We start from the raw sequence: 21,980 nt of genomic DNA on the forward strand, positions 1-21,980 counted from the left end.
GCGCTATTTTATCCTAGTGTTGGAAAGTAACCAGGCATTGTCGGCAAAGAAGATCGAATTATGTGAACTCGTTTTAATTTTATGAATTTGGTGCCTTAAAGTCGATCGGAATTTGGCGAATCTAATATAACTTGAAAACATGGGAAAAAAGTCGAGAAAGGTATGATAAAAAGGGTGAATAAGATCGAGACTTCGTTCTTATAGATCGTAATGTTTCTGTGCCTATTGAAGAGCAGCCATTTTGCATGTGCCCGTGTAAAATATTACATTCTTTCAATTCGCCTAATTAAACTTTTTTTGTAAACTTGTTACTTGAAGAGGATTTATGTATGCATGTTACACAGAAATCACGCAGGGTTTCTTATCTGCATCAATATAGATTGTAATTTTAAATTTTTAACTGTATTTGGTTTTTTTTGATAAAAGTCCTAGTTTACAAAAAAAATGTAACAAATTCTTTTGTGGCGGATTGAGACGTATACAGGTTGATGAGCATACTAATTTATTTTTAATATTATTCTTTTATTTTTTAGAAGACCTACAAGGATTATTACTTAAAACAACGAGTAATCGAGTACAAGAAGAAAAAGCTGGCCCTTAAAGAAAGGATAAATACGCTTAAATTCGAAAAAGAGCTTTTAAAAATAGAGGAACAGCGGAGAGTTAGAAGTTTGTCATTCAGTTCATCGTCATCCCTAAGCTCCTCGTCGTCCAGCTGGAGTTCCAATAACACTTCAACATCCCGCTCCGCCTCCCCGGACCCAATTCCTGTCCATCATCAAAATGAGGATCCTGCCCGACTTTCTCTAAACTCTTCGCCAATCCCTGATATTGATCAGTACCCGGAAACTAGCCCTTCTGAGGTGAACGAATCAAAATACTGCGACAAATTAATAGCTTTCATGGAGTTGGCGGTCCAAATTAAAAATAATGAATGGAAGCTAAAGCCCTTGGTTCCAAAACAATGTCGTTTCTGTCGCAAAAAACATAAAACTTGGTCTGGCTTGTCGAATCACAGATGTGACTGGGAAAGTTGTGACCTTGGATGTTATTGTGGTTTCTTGGCCAATTCAGCCAAATCGTTTTATGGACACATGACATCTTGTACACTTAAAGCCAAAAATATGGAACGTAATATTAAACGGAAGAAAAGTACCTCGCCCGAAAAGGTATCTTCTCCAACAGGAAGTAATGTCAATCTGGACGCTAGTTATAAGATGGATACTGAATCGGGTGAGGAACTTGATTTTGAGGCCGTTATGTTAAATGACATGATAATCGAGGACGAAGAATCGGTGAATATAGATCACGACTCCAGCGGATTTCTGGTCGACATTGAACCGAATTCTCCATCGAAGTACGAGTGTGATTTTGAGGACAATGATGAGTAGAAGTACATTGTGATTGAGTTTCCGGATAACGATGCATAGGATTTTCATGCCACCGACTAAGATTTAATTTCCCTCTATACATTAATCAATTAAAAATTAAGGAAATTGGGCTATTTTCGCTTGTAATCCCCAAGCTTTATTTGATATTGAATATCAGTGTCTAGTTTCGTTTGAAGTCAACTCATAATAACAATATTTATAATTTATGTCTTTAATTTAATCATTTAATCATCCATACTCCATATGTCTATGACAAAACAATCTGAATTTCAAAAGCCCCAAAGCTGTAAGCCAATAAAACACTTTGTTATATTATTTTGACATTTTTTATTTCACATACATAAATAGTTTTGACATTTTAAAATTTCAGTTTTCGATTTACTTTTATTTTTCAACAACCAATAGAACTTAGATGCTAGGTAAGCATTTTGCAATTTGAGCAGAACCAGTTCCCTGAAGTGGAATACTAGTTATTATCGTCGATTTCTTGTGCCAGACAGAGCATATAATTCAGATGTGTGCTTTAGGACTAGACAGTTGGGTGTCAGATGTGTCGTTGCAGATGGTGGTCTGAACACCCTACCCCTTTCAGTTGACTAATGCTAGATAGTTGACTTAAAAAAACTGTTTCGCTTGCTGCTTGTACTCTTACCCAAAACGGCACAAAATACTCTGATAAGCGTCTCTCTGTTAAAATACATGTTTCGTAATAAAATGATTCCTTGTAGTTAAAATATACATATACATTTATGTATCATTATATGGTAAATTGTATTGTTTCAAAATTGAGTGTTGATCTTTGCACATTTAAGGCCTGTTGTTTACTTAGCTTAGGTTTGAGTTTGAGCTGGTGTGTTCCTTTTGAATTTGAGCAAGCTGTTCCATGTGAGCTGTGTTCCTTCGCTATTACCTATAAGCCCCCGGATAATTCCTCTGAGTGCGCGAGTGGGTGTTAAGACTAGGTGTGTGGGGTGCGCCGTGCGCTATGATATACAAGATCGTTTGTTGAAACCAGACAAAACTGATGCCACCTCCGAACCCATCGTTATAGTAGACAGTTGATTACAATTATTAATGCACATGTACTTAAACTAAAACGTATCCTACGAATACAGATCAGGGCAGACAAGGCCAGACGCTGCTGCCGAACTGGCTTTCAACTTGCTTGCTTTCTGGACGGCTCTTCACTTCGATGCGGGGGCAGTCCAATACTCGAAAAGATCCAGTTAAAGCTTCCTTGGGCAGTCAGGTATTCCTTTTGAAAATCCAACAATACTTTGTTGTAATATAATTTATTTCTTCGTATTTAATTACGAATGTCCAAGAAAGCCTTTACTGGATATGAGTTCGGAATCTGCCTAAAACTATCCACTAAAATTTTGACTGACTACGCTGGGTGTGTGGTAACTTAGGGCTAAAAACTAGCACACGGATACGGTACAATTACGGATATACAACACGGTTCCACTAGTAAATGCAGAGCTGAATGACTGGTGACGACTGGTGACAGGGGCTGGGGGGTGCACACTGATGGGGACAACGATTACTGGTTAGATAAACACTACGAATACTCCGCTCAATGCCAGCCACTGCATCCACATCCGAATCTCGGGGCCTCATTCCTGCTTCAGTCGCTTGGCCTCGTTGCCCACGTCGCCTCCACTGCTGGCCGAGCTGGGCGTCGTCTGCTGCTCCGTGTCGCTGGTGATGTAGGCGAACTGGCACTCGAACTCAAAGTCCATGTCCTTTTTCTGCGCAAAAAAATGGGAAGGTATTTAAAAATAATCTAGCAACTAATAGGTTCTGTCTAATTACCATCCTTTCACAGATAACCGCAATGGCTGTTTTGTCCTGAGCCTCGGCAATCTTGTGCTCCACCAGGTAGAACATGTACTCATCGAACAGCAGGCGAATCAGATGGAAGCTGCCGAAACTAGAGGCGGATCGCAGGGTCAGGTCCCGGATGATCATCGAACTGTAGAAGCTCCACTTCAGCAGAAACTGCCGGGCGGCTCGGGCATATGTCGGCTTGCCGTTGTACTCCTCCATGGCCGACTCCACCACCAGTTGCAGCCAGCTGGCCCACTGCTCCAGGGAGCTCTGTTGCTGCAGTGCAGCTTTGAAGTCGTTCTCCAAACGCTGGACCACGGCGGGGGCACACTGACTCACCCAGGCGGCTTGTTCCTGAAATGGTTAATTAGTTTAGATCAAGAAGTATTTGGCAATAGTTTACTAAGGCACTAAGGTATATCACTCATACGCCATGTAGCTCTGTAAATAATATTCGCCAAGTGGTTGATGTAGACTTATATTCTACGCAGCTCATATTTTTTTTAAGTAATATAGTTGAATACTAAATTATTTGTAGTTAGTTTTATTTAAATATCCAAACAATAAATGATAAAACAGCTATTAAAATTATTTATTTCCCATCTCCCTCTATAAAGACCCATTAAACTCACCTGAACATTGTGGAAATCCACGCGATTGAGATCGCTGAGCATCTGGGATATCTGGGCACCATTCTGGAGCACAGCTCGAGCGGCCTGTGCCAGGTGATTCAGCGAGGTGTATCGCCGCAGCGTTTGGCAGAAGGCCGAGACTGCACTGGTCTTGATCTGGGCCAGCTGCTCGGGCACACCAAGCATGCTCTCGCACAGCCAGATCTCCAGGTTCTTGGCGAAGTTGCGGATGGCCTGGGTCAGGGCGTTTGGTATGGAGCGCAGCACATCCGGTATTATGACATCAACGGTGTTCTGGTAGAATTGATAGTCCACCTGTTCAAATGATCAACATAATTAATAAATTAATATAGTACATTTAATATAATATTTAATTAATATTTTTATCTTTACACCTCCAAGGACTCTTTACAGTTCAGATGGAATGTGACATGGAATCGAATTTTTCATACGAATTTCGAAATTTCAGATGGAATAGATTCCATTTTTCATTTCATGTTTTATTTCGAGTTTACCATTCAAATGGAATTTGGTCAAGAGGTGTTAAATAATAAAGTTTTAAGATATTTTTAAAGTATTTTAATATATTCTTAAAGTGTTTTTTTTTAATCTAATTTGTGTTGCCATTTAAGCTAAAGCATTTAAAATTTAAAAGGTTAAAAAGGAAACTATTAAAACTATCAAAACCAAAAAACATAAACTTCTGTGCTTAGTTGAGTAATTGGTTTTGTTTCTGAATAAAACCTGTAGAAGTTTTTAAAACCGGGAATAGACCAAGGAAGGGCTCCCGGGACCTGACTCCCGGCTATTGGCTACAAATCGGATACCACCCACCTCTCGCACGAACTTCTGCACTTCTGCGCAGTGGCACAACAGATACAGCTTCGTCTTGCTCAAGTACTTCTCCTCCTCGCACTCGTCCAGATTGTTGTTGTCGCTGGCCCGCCAGAAGTCACGGAGCAGGAACTCCACGGTGTTGAACTCCAGGTTGAGCACGGCATCCAGAAAGGACTCGCAGTGCTCACGGTACAGGGCCCGGAATGTGTCCACGTCCTCCAAAGTCAGTTCGCTGTTGAAACTGTGGTTCAGCTCGATGGCCGGAAACGAGGGCAGGGCACTAGTTCCATCGCCAATGTACTGGGAGTATAAAGGAAAAAATCAATCATCTACGCATTTCACTGATTTTAAATATGTGCTATGATTTAAATATTCCATTAATTTTATCACTGAATTTTAATTGCTTGCAATATTTTGAATAGGTACACTCGGAAATTATAGTTTCCTAATCAAAAATGAATATGTATTACATTTTTAAAATACTTTATACAGATCTAGATTTAAATTTAAATGTTTCTGAATCTATTTAAAAATGTATAACTCTTCCAATATTTGTAAGAAAACATTTTATAATTAACGAAGGACATAGTTTTGCTTATCCATCCTATCAAATGCATTCATTCCAATAAATCCATTACATAAATTTTTTTATGCTCAATTAAACTCTAAAATCTATAACTTTAACTGATTTTATCACTGAACTTTGAATAATATAATATATAATATATAATAATAATAATATATAATAATAACTTTGAATAATTAAAAATGGATAATTGCTAGCAATATTTTGAATAGGTATACTCGGAAATTATAGTTTTCCTAATCAAAAATGAATAGGGAGTATGTACTTTAATTGCCTTCAATTTATTAAATTTTTTAAATATTTTATCCAAATCTAGATTTAAGATTCTGTATCTATTTAAAACGTGGACCTCTCTTTAAGTTCAGTTCTTCCTATCTATCCTATCGGATGCATGCATTTTTTAAATTTATTATAGGTATTCATTTAGTTTTTAATCTCAAAACTCTGATCACTTTAACTGCAGCATTAAAAATATTTTTTAAAAATAATAATAGTTGATCCCTACCTGAATGCAGGCCTCGTAGGTTTCCGGTTTGAAGGTGTGCTTCTTGGTGCCGCCGCTGTGCCGATGACCCTGGCCACCGCCCAGTCCATTGGAGCCCGCCATTTGGCCGGCGGTGCTGCTGGTTACGCTGACCATGGGTCCACTGCCAGGACCGCCGGATCCGGATCCATCCGCCGACGGACCATAGCCGGCGGCCAGCATCTGCTTGTCGTCCATCGACTGGCTGTTCAGCAGCGAACCGGGCTTGATGCGGATGCCATAGTAATGGTACTTGGAGTTGCCGCGTGTGCCCAGGCGACGTGTGCGCAGTCCGGAGAACACGGAACGTATCAGCTTGCCGAAGCTGGCCGCATTCACCGGCTCCAGCTTGTGCTCGCTGCAGTGCTGCATGTAATGGTTGTACAGCGTGCTCCTGGGCAGGCTCACCCCGTCCGCCGTTTCGTAGTTGCGCGACAGCCACTTGATCTGAAAGAGAGAGAAGCATATATATTGGGGGATGCTGGCGTAGCCATGGGGATGCACACTCACCGTTGCCGAGGCAATCTTGTTGCTGCTGCCGAGCGCACTCTGGTCGGAATCCGGGGAGGCGCCTCCGCCGCCCGTCCCCAGGCTGCCGCCGCTGGCCGAGTGCGTTGTGGTCGTCGAGGTGGGCGTCTGGGGCGTGCTCTGCGCCTCCTGGATGTACGCGACCTCCTGCACCCAGTGGCGATTAGTTCCGTTCACCCGGTCCGCATCCCGCTCCCAATCCCTGCTACTCACCGTCAGGCTGTGCGGCGAATCGCGTCCGTGCGACTGCGACTGTGACTGCGACTGCGACAGCGAGTGTGCGGAGCCGTTGAGCAGGATGCCCTCCTCCACGGGCACCAGGTACGGCAGCGTCGTGGAGTGGGCCCCGTTCGAGGAGCCGCCGGCCGACGAGGTGGCTCCGTACTGACCCGTGGTCGAGTAGTAGGCCGTCTGCCCGTTGCCCTGGTAATCCCCCACCGGGCAGAACGGATAGGTCCTGAAATTGGCAACACGGGGTAGCGGTGAGTAAAAGGTCGATTTCCGGGTATTTATCCATTTATCGGGCCACTTACATTTGCGTCTGGCTGGAGTTGCTGTGGTACAGCTCCGAGTCCACATATTGCACTTGGTAGTTTTGCTCCTGGCCCGAAACTGAAAGAGGATAGAATCGATAATTAATTGATGTGCAAGTGTTTTAGATAAACAAGAGTGTAAACTTAAAATTTCATCGTATGCACCCAAAAAAGATCAATTTTACATTACTTAAGATCAATTTTAATTTGATATGTGGCCAGGTAAATTAGACCTGGTCGATATGAAATTTACATGAAAATTTACATGGCCATATCGATTTTACGGGAACATGTTTTTTTTTGTGTGTGGTATAAGTAAACCATTTAAAGATCGTCAAATACATTTTCGTCGCAAAAGTTGATATCAGATCAGGTGCGATCGTCACTAGTTTTGTACTACCTCGTTAAAAGGTGATTTAATTTCTATGTTTTTTTACAGGCTTTTACTATAATTATATATTAACTGAATATGTGGAAAGAAAGCCGCCGGTAATATTAAGTAACATAAATAATCCCGGCGGAAAAACATCGGGAAATTAATCTTTGAAGCAATTTCAAAAATAATTTTTCCAATATTTTTCCATTACAAAAATGGTGTAACATCTTATTATAAAAATGTGTAAGGGATAGTTTAGAACATCTTTAAATTCCGTTTAGAGTCAAGGCCTAGAAACTTTTAGCAAACCAAATCAATTGGGTTGTAATAACATTTTTAGGGCCGTTTTCTCGTCCGTTTTTTAAGTTTGTAGTAGGGTTAAAACCTTGAAATCGTATGGAAAATCATTGTTTAACCCTACTTTAAATTTAACAAACGGACAAGAAAACGGGCCTTAGTATGGAGAAAATGTTTTAAAACCCCTCCACGGTTGCTACAGGAAAGCTTCCACTCATTGAACAAAGTTTATTCAATTGAACCGCAAACTTTGAACACAACGATATAATGGCAAATACTCTTGATTTAATCAACAGTCTCAAGTCGTCCATCTGTCTATTCACTTCATTCAATTGGCCCAAATGGGCGAGGACACTTGACACTTTCCTTGCCACACACAATTACACTGAACACGAACACAAATATTTCCTGGCGAACAGGTGCTTCAGGTACGGTATTCAAAGTTCTAAAGTTTGAACAGAAATCGATTGGTTTCGAAGGAGGAGAAGAGGCAGATATTTACCACCGCAGTAGGACAAATTGTTGTGGCGTCGATGGTGATGATGGTACATGGTGGTGCTGGAGGATCCACCCGAAATGTTGCTTGCGGCGGCACAAGAGGAGTTTGCCGCTGAGGATCCACCTGTTCCCGATCCCGAACCCGAACCCGAACCCGTTCTCGATCCCAATCCGATTCCCGAGCAGTTGGTGTAGCTAGTTGCACTGGCGCTGGCCACAAAGGTCTGATGATGGTGGTGATGATGATGGTGGTGCAGCTGCAACTGAAGCTGGGCGGGCGGCGGTGGTGCTGGGACGGGATTGCTGGCCACGGATTGCTTGCAGCGGCACTTCTCCAGGAGATTCGAGTAGGCCACGGCAGCAGCGGTGGTTGGACTGATCACTGGTGGCGACTGCAACGGCGTGGATGTGGGGTGGTGGTGCGCCTGCTGCTGCTGTTGGTGGTGCTGGAGCTGCTGCTGCTGTTGGTGGTGATGGTGGTGGCGCGTCTGGCAGTCAAAGCCGTACCGCGAATGCATTCGTTTGGCCGGAAGTGGAGCGTAGGCTGCTGAAATTGGTGGTCCCTATTCCGGGTGGAAAGTCTCAGCGGTTCTCAGATGATCACGGATATAGTTTGTTCCACTACTTTAAGCTTGAGTTGTTTCAGAAAATTCTCACTTGATTCTGCAAGCCAAAACATGTCTGTGTGTTGAATAAAGTCCTTTGTGATCTCAGTTATAGTATATCAATATATAGATCCTTTGACATAAATGTAGTTCATAAATTCAGGAACTAACTCAGATAGGAATTTTCAACATAGTTTTAATCCAAGGATTGAAATAAAAGTATTCGTATCCAATTAAAAATCCAATGATAAGAAATCCAAATCCAATGATTTCAATAAATATGATCCAAAGCTACAACTTCTTAGATCGTGGAGCATAGTTTCGAAACGAGATCCACAGTTGCAAACCAATCCAATCGAATATGCAAATCAAAGGCGACAAAGTTTTGTGATGTAAGTGGAGAAGACACTCCGCTTGGTTGCTTCTGGCAACTGGCCAACTGGCTCAGAAAGCGAAAGTGAAATCCTTGACCAGGCAACCGGGCTCCATTCAGATTTCTCCTCTCACTGTGGGTGGTATTTCAGTGCTTGGTTTTCGGGCTTTTCTGCTTCGGTCCTAGGGTTGCGATGGCTGGCTGGATGGATGGATGCTGTGGATGGCGTGGAAACGGAGCAACCAGTGCCTGCGAACGGTAGAATTACAACTGAATCCAAAATCAAATGTTATCCTAGCAATATGCCTCCGAAAATAATGATGATGGCGAACTCACGACGACGGCGGCGCAGCAACGAATTAAATTACAACAACGGCGGCGGCTGCTGCCTCCTCTGCCTCCTCCGGCTCGGCGGTTGGGTGGTTGGGTGGTTGCCGGGTGGGTGGTTGCTATTATGATCCGTATGCCCGTATGCCCGTAGCGAGTAATCCAACCCAGACCCTCGAGGATGTTTTTTTCCTTTCCATTCCGTCCCTTTTCCTTCCCATCGCCCAATTTCAAGCGGTGTGCTGGCTAATTCCGGGCTCAAAGTCGCATTTTCTGGGATCTGCACAAGTGGTGGTCGAGATGGGAGGTTGGGATGCTGGATACGCGAGCGGGATGGCAACAGGACGACGGAGTCAAGGCAACGCCGCCTGGCCAATCCCACTCCTCACCGGTTGCTAGGCAGCCTCGCCGTCTCGCTCCCACCAACGCGGCCTCTCGCTCGCACACCCGCTCGACAACCCCTGGGATCAGGATGCTGAGGGATGTAGCCTGGCCAACCAAATCGCTTGCTGCCATCCCTTCGGCACTGGGCTGGAGATGTGGGAGTTTCCATGGCCGACGATGAAGTGACAAAGGTGTGGGTGGTGTTGGGGTGGTGATGGGGTGGTGATGGGGTGGGGCTGGGATGATTTACGGGTGGTTTTTCGAGTGGAGCAAAGAAAGCAGCCGGAATGGAATGCCATGCGTGGAATTTTTCCATATTCTCCTCCGTGGTCAGGCCAGTACTTCTCCTCTGAGGAATTTTTTTTGTTCCTGCAGCTTCCTCCTGGTCACCGCACGTTTCACATATTAATTTTGCTACCCTTCACCGATGTGTGTGTGTTTTTGGACCCTGAAGTTGCTGCGGTCAGAACTGCGGGCTATAAACCCCCTGACCCCAGAAATTTTCCCTTTGACACGCTGCTGCAAACTGTAAATATTAACAGGTGCCCCTTGGGGCAAACTCGGCAATTTGTGGACGTGAAGTGATGAGTGGCAACCAGGAGATGGGGGATTGGAATGGATTGGAAGGTGGCAATGGCAATTGTCCTTTAAAGTTGTCGGGGCTTAGGACGATTCTACTGTCGTGTACCGTACATGGGATCTTTTGAGGTTCTTTCAAGTGGACCGCATTCTCGCCAAAACATTTTGACTCTCAATGACTTTGGTTTCAGCGCAAAATCTGTTTTGCTTTGGTAATTGCCTTTGGAATGGTCACAGATTGAACCTTTAACAGATTTAAGATGAAGGAAATCAGATCAACTGGATATTGGAAGATTTTTAATGGAAGGAAGCAGAAAAAGGTTAGACTTTATGGGGAATATGGGTAATAAATCCCCCCACTCGGGTAAAAAGAAAAGAAAAATGTGACATTCAAAAAGTATGCAACAAAAAATTTGTTGCTACTTACAAAATGTTTAAAACTAATTTAGTTAGCAGAACAATTCAATTAAGTTGAAGATTTTTTAGCAGATGAAAAATTGTTAAATCCTTGTAAATATCTTCTTATATAAATCTATGGGACTTTATATTCATAACATACCAATTCAGTCAGGAGCTATACGAATTCCAGTTAGCAGAACAATAAAATTAAGTTGCAGATATTTTTAGCAGATGAAAAATCGTTAAATCTTTGTAAATATTTTTTAAAAAATCTCTGGGACTTCATATTTATAACAAACCAATTTAGTCAGGCATTATACAAATTCTAGTTATCTACCCAACTAAATTTTAGAACCCTATTCACATAATTTTAACGAAAAGAATCAATATTTCTATTGACCTTATTGTACCCATTGTCTGTGCAAAGTTAATCTCAAGTTAAGATCAATCTGCCGACCAATAATGAATGAAAAGTTGAACAACCACGATGCAGCAGTCTCATGAAAGGTCTTTCCAATATTTTGGGTTCAAAAGGTTTATTGCAATATCCACTTTGGTGCGCCACTTGTCCAAATTCCCAGCTCCACTCCACAGGGGCAACATGGGAGCTAAGTTGAGCACAAATTGCCAGGATTGCGATAACAGACAAGTGAAGGATAAAATGAGGGGGGAGCGCAGCTGGCTTATCCTGCATCTACTACAACGTCAACAAACAATTAACCTTTTTGTGAGCCGGACACAGGCAGGGGATGAGCTTCAACGGGATGGGATTGGGTCAGAGGTGAGTCCTTTGTAGAGCTTCACTTGCTGTGATTTCCACAGCAAGATAGCATTTTGCGAGAATTATGAACTCGCCTTTGACGAATAAATTTCTGCGATTATCTTGATTGCCAGCGAGTACAAATAACTTTTTGTTGGCACAATTAAAAGAAGCCCGACATATGCCAGTGTTCCCTAACTAACCTGGCAGGCAGGAACGCAGGAGCTTGGCAACCACCACCCACATCCTGGTCCACCTAGCCATTCCGGCCATCATCCCGACCAACCACTTCAACTGGTATGGATTCCCGCGTTGGATATTTCTATTTTTAGTTGCTGGCGTTATTAAATGTTAAGCTCGTCGTCTTCTGCCTCGTCGATTCGATGAGCACCCAGCAAATCCGTATCAATTGAAAAGTACAATACAACATATTCGAGAAAGGTGAAATATGACGTGGGCATGCTTTTCCCCCACTCCCAGCCATCGCTGATAAACACCCACAACCGGAACGAAGCTCTAATACCCTTCCGCACAACATATGAAAGAGATTCCGCATCAATTTTGATTGGGAATCAGAGTGCACTGGGAGAAAATTACTTTGGAATATTAAAAGAAATGGTATATTAGAGACTCGCAATGGTAATGATATTTTTTGGAGATTTCGGTTTTAAGTTTCATCTGAACTACAACTGGGATAGCTTTACTGCGTTAAGAGAAGAAAATTCATTTTTTTAAAGATATAGGATCATCTATAAGCAATGAAATTTAAAAAAGTTTTGGGCTAATGTTTATGTTGCTTACAATTTAATTTAAATAATTTAATTTGTACTTTTAGTAAAGGGAATATAAGTAAAATAATTTAACAATTAATATTAAGTTTAATTGAAATGTAGATCTAGAAAATTCCACTATTTTTTTTACAGGAATATCAATCAATTTTCCTATGATTTTAAAAATATTTTAAAGATAATAATCTAGAAAATGACCGTATACTTTTTAGAGGAATATAAATCAACTGTCCTATGATTTTAAAAATATGTTAAATATTAAAATCTAGAAAATTCCCGTATTTTTTTAGAGGAATATAAATCAACTGTCCTATAATTTTATTAAATATTTTAAAGATTAAAATAAAAGTATTGTTTTAGTTTTAAAAACAAAAACAGTTCAATTATTATGGTATTTTTTCAGTGATGGAGCTCGAGAGGTATTCTACAAGGACGAAAGTATTAGTTGACAGCGGGCGGTTATTAGCGAGTCGTCGACTCATCCACGTGAGCACTAAGCACCACCCCCACCCATTGTGCGGCCCCCCTCCTCCCAAGGATCAGGATCACGCATCACCGTGTGAAGCCCTCTCAATTTGTTGTGATTACCCGAAGTTGCCATCCGGATGTTTACCCCCTGCGTGTCCTGGTGGTGGTAATTTGTGCTAATAAAATCAAGTACGATGGCAAACATTCATCCGAATGCGACCCTTTTCGATGTCCGATTTTGTTATAGATATGTAGTTCCGCGGCGAAGTGTAATCTCGATTAATTCATTGTGCGGCGCTCGAGTGGATGATAATAATTATGTGTGCGCCGGGTAGATCCGAGTACGAATGTATCACTCCCAGTGTGTCGTCCAACTCAATCCCAGCTGCACTTTGCCTCTTTGTTGCTTTTTGTTTTGCACGTGGCTCGGACGGATCCGTGTCGTGTGTCCCTGGACAGGTAGTATCTCTATCCTCCGCGGGGTGTGTGTGCTATCCATCCATCTGCCTAACCACCCGACCATCGGAACAACCAACCATCCATTTATTCACTCATTCTTGTACCACCGCTCGTTTCGTTTTTCAAATTAAGTCGCTTTAATTGTGATATCAGGCAAACGTTTAAAATACGCCGGATTTTAAGCTGGTCCTTGTTTCCAGCTCAACTCCTCCCCTCCCCTCCTATCTTCCCCTTCCCCAGGGACATGTTGATCCTGTCATTATGTTTGTTTACAAAGCCGCGACTTTTGCTGTTTGTTGTTTCCCGTTTGCTGGTTTTCGCTTTGATATCCGCCCACTGCAAGTGCCTCCCTTTGGATTCAGAAGTTTCTGTTTCGGCTCAGGACTTTACGAAAGTGGGGTTTTCCGCTCTCAACTGGAATAAATCGGCAACGCACGTTTTTTATGCGGCTTTGCAGTTTTTGCGCTTATTAACAAAGTGCCATTGCGATTGATATTTATCCATCAGATTTCGCACATATTTCAATAAGCGAATATCTGTAGTAAGTAGAGCTGCGAAAAAATCCATTCTCAGCGAATCAGTTCTTTTCGATCTTTTAAGACATAAAATCGATTTAGTCGGTTAATAACTCGATTTTCCTTTTAAATTAATTTCGAAAAACTAAAAAATCAATTATTTAGGATAGTAAAACCACACTTGTCGGTTGACGATTCTTTCAAAACGACAAAGACAAAGAATCACGGTACTTTAAAATCTGATAATTTAGGTATTTCCACTTCAAATAAATAGAAATTCTTTTAAGGTCTGGTCGAAACATTTAGAGATACTACCTAATAATTTTATATCGAAAAAAAAAACATTTATAGTATTATTGTAAACTGAAAATTAAGCATTTTTTGTATTTTTTAAGGTCAAAGCAAAGACTTTAAATGTTTTCAGTTAGGAATGGTATGCTTTAGGGATTCAATATTTAAACTAACTCTCAATGTAAATAACAGAAATTTCCAATTTGCATATATTCAAAATTTTAAGCTGGACTTTATGTTGAGATATCTAAATGGGAGACTTTTTCATTCTATCCCCAATAACTTCTATCCCGAGACTCACCCGTCACAGTGATGAATGGCGTTCCATCATCGTCCTCGGTGGCCTGGACCACGGTCACCTGTCCACTGGCCACCTGCTGGGCCAGATCCACGCCATCCTTGATGGCTGCCAGGTCGGCCATGCTGTGGATGGGTATCGAGTGGGTCACGGTGGTGCCGTTGGGCTCCGTGGTGGTAATGGTGCCGATGGTGTCGCTGCTGCTGTTCACCACATGCCCATGCAGGTGGGCCTCGCTGCTCGAGTCGTCGGCATCCATGGGCAGGACGACGCGGATCACCTCCAGCTGATCGGCTCCCGTTGTTCCCGCTCCCGTGGAGTCGTCGTCGTCCTCTAGTTTCTTCTGCAAGAGCTGGCAGTTCTGCAAAAAGGGGAGAAGTTTTACCTGTTTATCAAGGAAGGATGATAAGGTAAGGTATTTGTTTATTTTAAAAAAGTGTTTCTTGATGAATCAATGGAGTTTCCAGTTAGTCAAGTCTATTAAATATTATTGTTAAAATATATTGTTAATATCATGTTGAAATGGCCAAGTAGATATTATAGTTAAGAACCACTTTAGCTCTTATGATTAAAAATGGTTATTGTTTCCTAAGTTTAATCTAATAGTTTAAGGCCCGTTTTCTTGTCCTTTTGTTAAATTTAAAGTAGGGATATTAATAATTTCCCATACGATTTCAAGGATTTAACCGTACTTTAAATTTAGCAAACGGACGAGAAAACGGCCCTAAGTAAAATAAATAATATCTTAAAAATGTATTTATGACATGATAGGTACACAGAGAAAAAAAAAACCAAAAATAATCATCCATCGGGTATTTTTTCATATCAATTTCGGCCCATCTGTTTTCATATCAAAATTATATTTCCGAACATATGATTTTGTACCATATTGATATGAAATTATACCATTTTGTTATGGAAAAATTGATATGAAACAATATCAGTTCCATATTGTTTCGTTTTTTTCTCTGTGTACAAAAAGGGTTTCATTCTCATACAATATCATTATTTTAAGAACATTTATTCCTCATTAAATTCTAGATGCACCCACCTGTGTCATGACATCCTCCAGGGTTGCCGAGACCACGACTCCATCCTCGGTGCAGAACTCAAACTGCTCGGCATGCGGTGGCGAGGTGGTGCTATTGGTGGTGCTGGCCGCAACGGTTCCGCTGGTGGCGCTCTCCACCTCGACGGTCAGCTGCTGCTCCTCCGCTGAGTCCTCCTCCGGGGCCGAGGTGGCATCCGTGATGGCGGAGCGCGTCGAGATGATGAACTGGCGCTGCGGGGCGAGGCGTGTGGTCATTGGTTTGGGATTCGGGGTTCTCTACTCCACAAAGTTGATTATCCAGGGCGATAATGGCGATAAATTCGTTGACTAGTAAGCTCGTTTAATGTCGATTTTATTTATTATTTTCCAAGATTTAAGGCAATGGCGGTGTTTAGGTTTAGTTCTTCAGCTTCTTTGTGTTTCTCCCGGTGGATGCTGTAAGGAAAAAAGTGAGAAATGGCAAATTTAACAAGGCATGTCGTCAATCAAAGAGCAGGTATTCAATAAGGAATCAACATCATCATCAGCATCATCCACCCAACCGCCCACTGCGGCACCTTCCCCATCCCAAGAATCCGGATCCTTTGTTGCCCCGTGGTGGTGGCTTGTGCTGCTTCCGCTGGGGCGTTGCTATGAAATTAAACTTTTCGCAGGTATTTCTTCATACTTTGATTTCCCCATCGCTTTGTTCTCCACGCAGCAGGAACAGCAGCGGCACAAGAATACATATCTCAATGTGTATAAATATAAATAAGTGGATACATATATACGGATGTCTATTGTGTACAATATCGTATTTTTTTCGGGCGGCCATTTTGGTTTCCTTCCCATTGCCGCGGCATCTTTGGGCAAGATTCTTTCGTTCGAGTACAGCACACATTTGGGGGCAATGCTAGGGGATTTCTTGTTGTTGGGGAATCACATTAGCACATTGGCGTAGTAGAAACTACTAGTTACAGGGGCTTACAATAGCAATTTTCTGACTAGAACTTTAAAGAATTATAATTATAAATATCTATCTTAAAGAGTAAAAAACAAGGACCGAAAATAACTGTTATTGTAAATTTTTCTTACCAAAAATATCATGCACTTAGAAGAGCCCAAACATTTTTTTAAATACACCATTATTTTTGTTAGCGATTGTAGTTTACAAATCCGTAATGATTTTTATTTATTTGATTTTTATAATAAATGTCAAAAATAACTGTTATTTGTTGATTTTTATGAATAACAGTTATTCCTTTGACATTTAAAGAAAAATTAAAAAATTAAAAAAAAAAAACCAACGGTGTTTTATTAATATTGCCATAAATCAAGTTTAATTTTATTTTTGATCACGACAAATAACGTTTATTTGTCAAATTTTATTATAAAACTCAAAAAATAACAGTTATTCTTTGAGTTTTACTTTACGAATCAGAAAATAACTGTTAAAATGTGATTTTTAACATAAAACTCATAACAGTTAGGGTCCCTGGTAAAAAAGGATAGCCTAATCGTTTTGTATTTTTACCTTAAAAGGAAGAAAAAGAACCTACATTTTAAAAATTAAAACATTTAATTCAAAAATGAATTAAACTATCAGACTAACTCAAACTTTCATTAATTACATTTAAACTTTATTGATTAAATCCTCTATTATATAACACCTCCACTCCACTAAAGTAATTATCCTTAGTGACTGCCTTTGGGCAAGTGTTGGCCACATTTACTGTACTTACATAATCCCACACCAAGAGAATCCATTTCTGGCTTTTGGCCTACGCCTCTGGCTGTGGCCAATTACATTAGGCAAATTGTAATTGTTCAAAACGAAAATACGAGAGCGAATCAATCAAAGGAAAACACATTTCTCAAAGGCAATTCCATCGTTAATAAATAACAAGCTTGTTTTTTTAGCAGAGATTTTCCTTGCGCACTTTCCAGTTGAATTTCATATTATTATATAAATTTTTATTTTTTAATTTTCGACTGTTTTTTTATGTAAACAGTTTAAAAAGTTTGAAATGTTGCTTTAATGTTACTTTTTATGAAAACAGTTTGAGGTACATTTTAATGTAATTTACGGTGTTTTTAATATAGTTTAAAAGGTTTGAAATTTTGCTTTAATGATACTTGATAATTTTCATAATTTCAGTTGAACATTTTTAATTTGAATTATTTTATAACTTCCGTTTAAATAGTTGGTATAAATTTATAAACTTTCATGTAAATACGTTCAGTTTTCCGTTTTTAAAAGACCTTTGAATTTATTTTAAAATCGTCTTAAATCATTTAATGTTAGTTGTTTAAATTTATATTATTTATTGCATATTATTTTCCTCTTTTTTTTGCACTGGTTCAAATTTACGTTGTATTTACAATTAGTCAGTCTGATTTAGAGCTTCTAATTTTCACACTCGGTGCGCTTTTCCTGCCACTTTTGCACCTGCCACATGCACTTGTTCACAGGGCAACCGGCTCAAAGTAAATAAGTTCTGGAGAAGGCGCCGCTGGCGACGTCAACGTCCATCCCGAAAAAGGGGAATCGAACTTTTGGTAGTTGGGGGTTTTGGGTTATAAACAGGGGATCCCCCATTTTGAAAGCGCGGACAGGACAAACGACCCGGCATACGTCACTTGGTCTGGAGTCGTCGAGACCTCGCGTTCGAAGTTGTTGTTTATAAACAATAAACGAAGTCGGGAGTTCCTGGGGGAGATTCCCCGGAGTGGGTGGATGTGTATGGCTAATGCGTTGCCCCCAGACGGAAGTGCACTGGGTTCCCGAGTTCCTCGATTCCTCAATTCCTCGATACCTCAGTACACAAATCAAGCGGCGCGCTAAGCGAGCTCATAAATTTGACGCGTGAAAAGTGCAGCTCACTGGCTTTCCAGGGGAAGTTTTCCCAGTCACGACACCCACACTATAACCACTGTTTACACCTGTGCAGTTGTACAGCAGTTCACCTGTACAGTACACCCACACACCGCGAATAAATCACTAAGGACGCGCAACGCCAAATTATTGATCAAATAAAATCGGGATATTATTCTCGTTTGCCAGAGAGAACTCTGTTTTTCTCTCCTCGTATTTTCCATATATGATTGGGGATTTACCGTGCATATATATAAATATATATATGTATTCAGATATACAGATATCTGGTGGCTGCTATAGTTATTGCTGCTGCGGTCTGTTTACTTCGAGCGTGAATATGCAACTACGGCGGGGAAAAGTCTTTGGCCAGCTGAACAGCAGCACTAACGAAAAACACAAACTGAAAACAACCAACACTCTGGCAATGACAATGGCCAAAAGGGGTTGATAGTTTGGTAATAGGGAATTGGAATTGGTCAAAATGCACTCGGTGTTTTTCGTGCTTTTGTTGTTGCTGCTCCTGCAACACACAACCTGCAGTAAATTGCTGTTGGCAGAGCGAGAAGGAAACTCATTTGAATGCCATTTGAATTCGATGCATAATACAAAACAAGATAGGTTAACAAATACAGTCGAAACTCCTTAGGCTATCGTTTTATTAACTTGGTAATATCTACAATTCAACAGCTAACATTGCCTTCAATTGCTCTGAGACTTTTGCAGCTTTTTATTGAAGTAAAAAAAAAAAAAAAATATTCACCTATTAAGAATTTCTGATTGACTAGTAAACAATCAGCATCTTAAAATCCCGTGCTTAAAGAAGGAAAGGGTCGAAAATTCGGTTTTTTTTCTTAAGATCTTCGCCAAACTTCCAACTTTAATTTTTTTTAATTCCTTTCTTTAAGGCCTAAAATCAAAAATATTTTAGGAGAAAAAAAATTTGATAATTTTAAGATGATCCTGAAAAATGTTGTATTGCCACAAAAAGCTTATAATATCGTTAAAAATAATAAAAAAAACCCAAAAGTCCTTCTTCTTAAGCCAAAAACCCTATGTAACTCCTTTGGAAAATCAAATAAAAAATTTAAAAACTTAAAAAAAGTGCTGGAAATATTATACAAAAAATTGCAAAGTATAACTAATAAATTTTTTAAGATATAAGAGATCTTAAACATTAAAAGGGGTTAATAAGGAATATACATTTGTAAGTTTTTATAACTAAAATTATTATAATATTTTAAATGTTTGCTGTAGAAGTGCTTGCAATGGCACATGGTCAGTGAAAAAGAGACAGATAAATGTTCAAAACAAAATGTGTGGGGGTGGAAGAGTTGGAGTGGGTTCTGCACTTTCGGCTACCCCATGGCATTGACCCCTTTTTTAATGTCCAGCACCAGCACCACCACCTACCCCTAAGCGTCCTCCGCCGGCAGCTGCGTTGTTATAGGGACAACTTCCAAGTCCAGGGGCTCAAGGGATGGGAATGGGGTATGCAAAGTAAAAATACAGAAGCTCAGACAGCGTGACGCTTTCTTTTCTGCCTAATATTCATATTCACTTGATGGCTGCAGCAGGTAGGATAGATAGCATAGATAGAATAGAAAGGACATTTGGAGTACAGAAACATGTGTTCAGCGTCTAGGACTCGAATTTAGATGGTGCAGATGTGGAATGCACCTCACAGTTGGTTGATGTGGGCATCGACATGTTTATTTTTATATTTATGTCATGTTGGTTTCTAAACATTTTTCCGGAAATAGTGTGTAATCTTGTAACAATGGTTTTAATGAAAATGTTCCGGAAATAGATATAGTATATCTGTAACCAATGATTTGCGTAAAACATCATACAATAATAACAATTATTTACCTCTAAAATATATTACTGTTATTGGCTGATTTAAATTAGTTAAGCACTGCTGAAGATATAAAATAAAACACAGAGAAGAAGTTATTTTAAAAATCATTTTAGGTAACTTCTATCGCTGGGTCTTGAAAGTAATAGTTCTTTTTAGCAGATAACGAGCAAAAAAGTATAATATTTGATACTTTGACCGCGATTTTTTCAAAACTTGATAGAAAGTTTCCCATTTCTAGTTAGTAGTCTACACAAAAAATCCTTTAATGAGAGGCGCTTAGCTTTGGGACCTTTTTTACGACCACTGTAATTCCTAATTGGAAATTCAAAGCTCATCAAATATGCTTTTCACATTGTTTGCACCTTTTTTCGCCATTTCAATTTCGGTTAGAACCAATGGTAAAATTGACATTGACATTCATTAGAATGGACACTGCTCATCAAATGAAGATGATGGATGTAATGTGGCACTCGCTTGCTGGGCGTGTGGCATGCGTCCTGCCCCGCCCCCTGCGACCGCGTCCGTGTCCTTCTACCCCGCCCATTCCCTTCACCTTCCCACTCCATCACTTTTCGGGGAAGAAGACGCGGGCAGTGAAGCAGGACGAGTCGAGGCAGCAAAGCGGAAGTGCACAGGAGGTTGGAGTTTTTCCCGTACACTTCAGTAAATTTTTGGAGGAAAAATAGGTAATTTTATAAAGGTATTTTGAATTTTATAATTGCTTACATTTCTACAGATATTTAATTTAAATCATATTTAAATATCATTTTAAAAATGATACCTTTATTAATTAGAAAAAAAACTTATTTTTAGACTGCCTAGAAAAAATTAAAACAAATGTAAACAAAATATTTTTCATTTATAAAAGTTGTAAAAAAATATATTTTATATTCATTTTCGTTTTTTTGTACGAACCATGAAAGGTTGTAATAATTGAAAAGTTTTCAAACTATTTCGGTAATTGTATCAACTAATTATAAAAATTTTCAAGTGTACCGGGATTCCTGGTCTTACACCTGGCGCCAGGACTCGCTGTAATGTGCAACCGGCCATGGCACACTCCATATGGATATAGAACTTTGATGGAGAGGACCTCAGAGGGTGGGGGAGGGCTCAAGGATCAAGGATGGAGGTGGGGTTGGTGGTGAAATTGGGACTCGACTTAATTGTCTTTAAATGGCTGAGCGCCTCAGATGGGCGAAGGAAAACGCGCAAATGAAAATGCGGAAAAACCGCTGACTACCTGGCTGGTTGGGTAATTTTCTCATTTTCTCGTTCAATGAAAATTCGCTGGGTGAAAAATGAGAAAACTTCACCGGCTTTTGATCTTTCGATTTGATGTTGAAAAGTTTCTTTCTCCGTCATTTCGGTTTTTCGTTTGATTATAAGGAATTCTAGTGAGTGGGTGTATATGTATATATTTCCTTATATATACCAGAATCTAGAACTTACCATGGTGACTAGGGAGCTCGGCTCCTGGAACTCATTTCCAATATTTTGGCTTTTCAAAAACCTTTTCTAGGCAGGGGTTATCCAACTTTTTCTCTGCGGAGTTGTAGGAAATCCTGGCTTTTAGTGCAATTTTCCTAATCCTTGGGTTTTCCAACTGGATTACGACGTAGTAACGGGACCGGAAGGAAATGGCTAGTGTTTTGGGCTTTTTAGTTGCTAGGCAACAGAACAAAACAACAAACACATGGGAAAAACACGGCCACTGACATTTTTCGATATCCTTTCGCTGAATCCTCACATATCACATGACTAGCTGCAGAAGTGGCATTCTTTATTAACAATATCCTTTGTTTTCGGGTACATTTCGCACGTTCTAATTGGAAAAACAAAAAAAATAATAATTTGTTGCTGGCTGAAAACAGCTGACAGCAGTATTGGTTAATGGGCAAGGCTGGGTGGCAACGCCAACAGCTGATCGGCCAGTG

General features: G+C 40.3%; 2 protein-coding genes across 8 annotated transcripts; one reads left to right on the top strand and one right to left on the bottom strand.

Moving 5' to 3' along the window:
- The first annotated feature begins 55 nt into the window (after positions 1-55).
- LOC138913587 (uncharacterized) lies at positions 56-1,516 on the top strand. Its single transcript, XM_070217612.1, has 2 exons — positions 56-160; positions 534-1,516. Exons 1-2 carry the CDS (start codon positions 140-142, stop codon positions 1,389-1,391), a joined length of 879 nt encoding a protein of 292 aa, XP_070073713.1. The 5' UTR covers positions 56-139; the 3' UTR covers positions 1,392-1,516.
- A 603-nt stretch (positions 1,517-2,119) lies between these two features.
- Positions 2,120-21,939, bottom strand: Rfx (regulatory transcription factor Rfx). Of its 7 annotated transcripts, none has more exons than XM_017145879.3 (11): positions 21,496-21,939; positions 15,329-15,763; positions 14,281-14,662; positions 6,861-6,939; positions 6,541-6,784; positions 6,310-6,474; positions 5,782-6,246; positions 4,688-4,990; positions 3,854-4,168; positions 3,207-3,575; positions 2,120-3,142 (listed from the first exon to the last, which is right to left on the bottom strand). In XM_017145879.3, exons 2-11 carry the CDS (start codon positions 15,581-15,583, stop codon positions 3,008-3,010), a joined length of 2,712 nt encoding a protein of 903 aa, XP_017001368.2. In that variant the 5' UTR covers positions 15,584-15,763; positions 21,496-21,939; the 3' UTR covers positions 2,120-3,007. The 7 variants fall into 7 exon arrangements, with proteins under 7 accessions (XP_017001368.2, XP_017001369.2, XP_017001363.2 ...); XM_017145880.3 differs by having other exon boundaries at positions 14,281-14,638; positions 21,496-21,938; XM_017145874.3 differs by having other exon boundaries at positions 6,310-6,784.
- Positions 21,940-21,980: the final 41 nt, after the last annotated feature.

The sequence above is a fragment of the Drosophila takahashii genome, chromosome 3R (genome assembly GCF_030179915.1).
Source record: "Drosophila takahashii strain IR98-3 E-12201 chromosome 3R, DtakHiC1v2, whole genome shotgun sequence".
NCBI lineage: Eukaryota > Metazoa > Arthropoda > Insecta > Diptera > Drosophilidae > Drosophila > Drosophila takahashii.

Coding starts and splice junctions, on each gene's coding strand:
- LOC138913587 (XM_070217612.1), top strand. CDS start 140: ATGGGAAAAAAGTCGAGAAAG. Junction 161..533: donor TGGGAAAAAAGTCGAGAAAG/GTATGATAAAAA, acceptor TTTATTTTTTAG/AAGACCTACAAGGATTATTA.
- Rfx (XM_017145874.3), bottom strand. CDS start 15,583: ATGACCACACGCCTCGCCCCGCAGCGCCAGTTCATCATCTCGACGCGC. Junction 14,663..15,328: donor TGGAGGATGTCATGACACAG/GTGGGTGCATCT, acceptor CTTGATAAACAG/GTAAAACTTCTCCCCTTTTT. Junction 4,169..4,687: donor TGCAGAAGTTCGTGCGAGAG/GTGGGTGGTATC, acceptor TCATTTGAACAG/GTGGACTATCAATTCTACCA.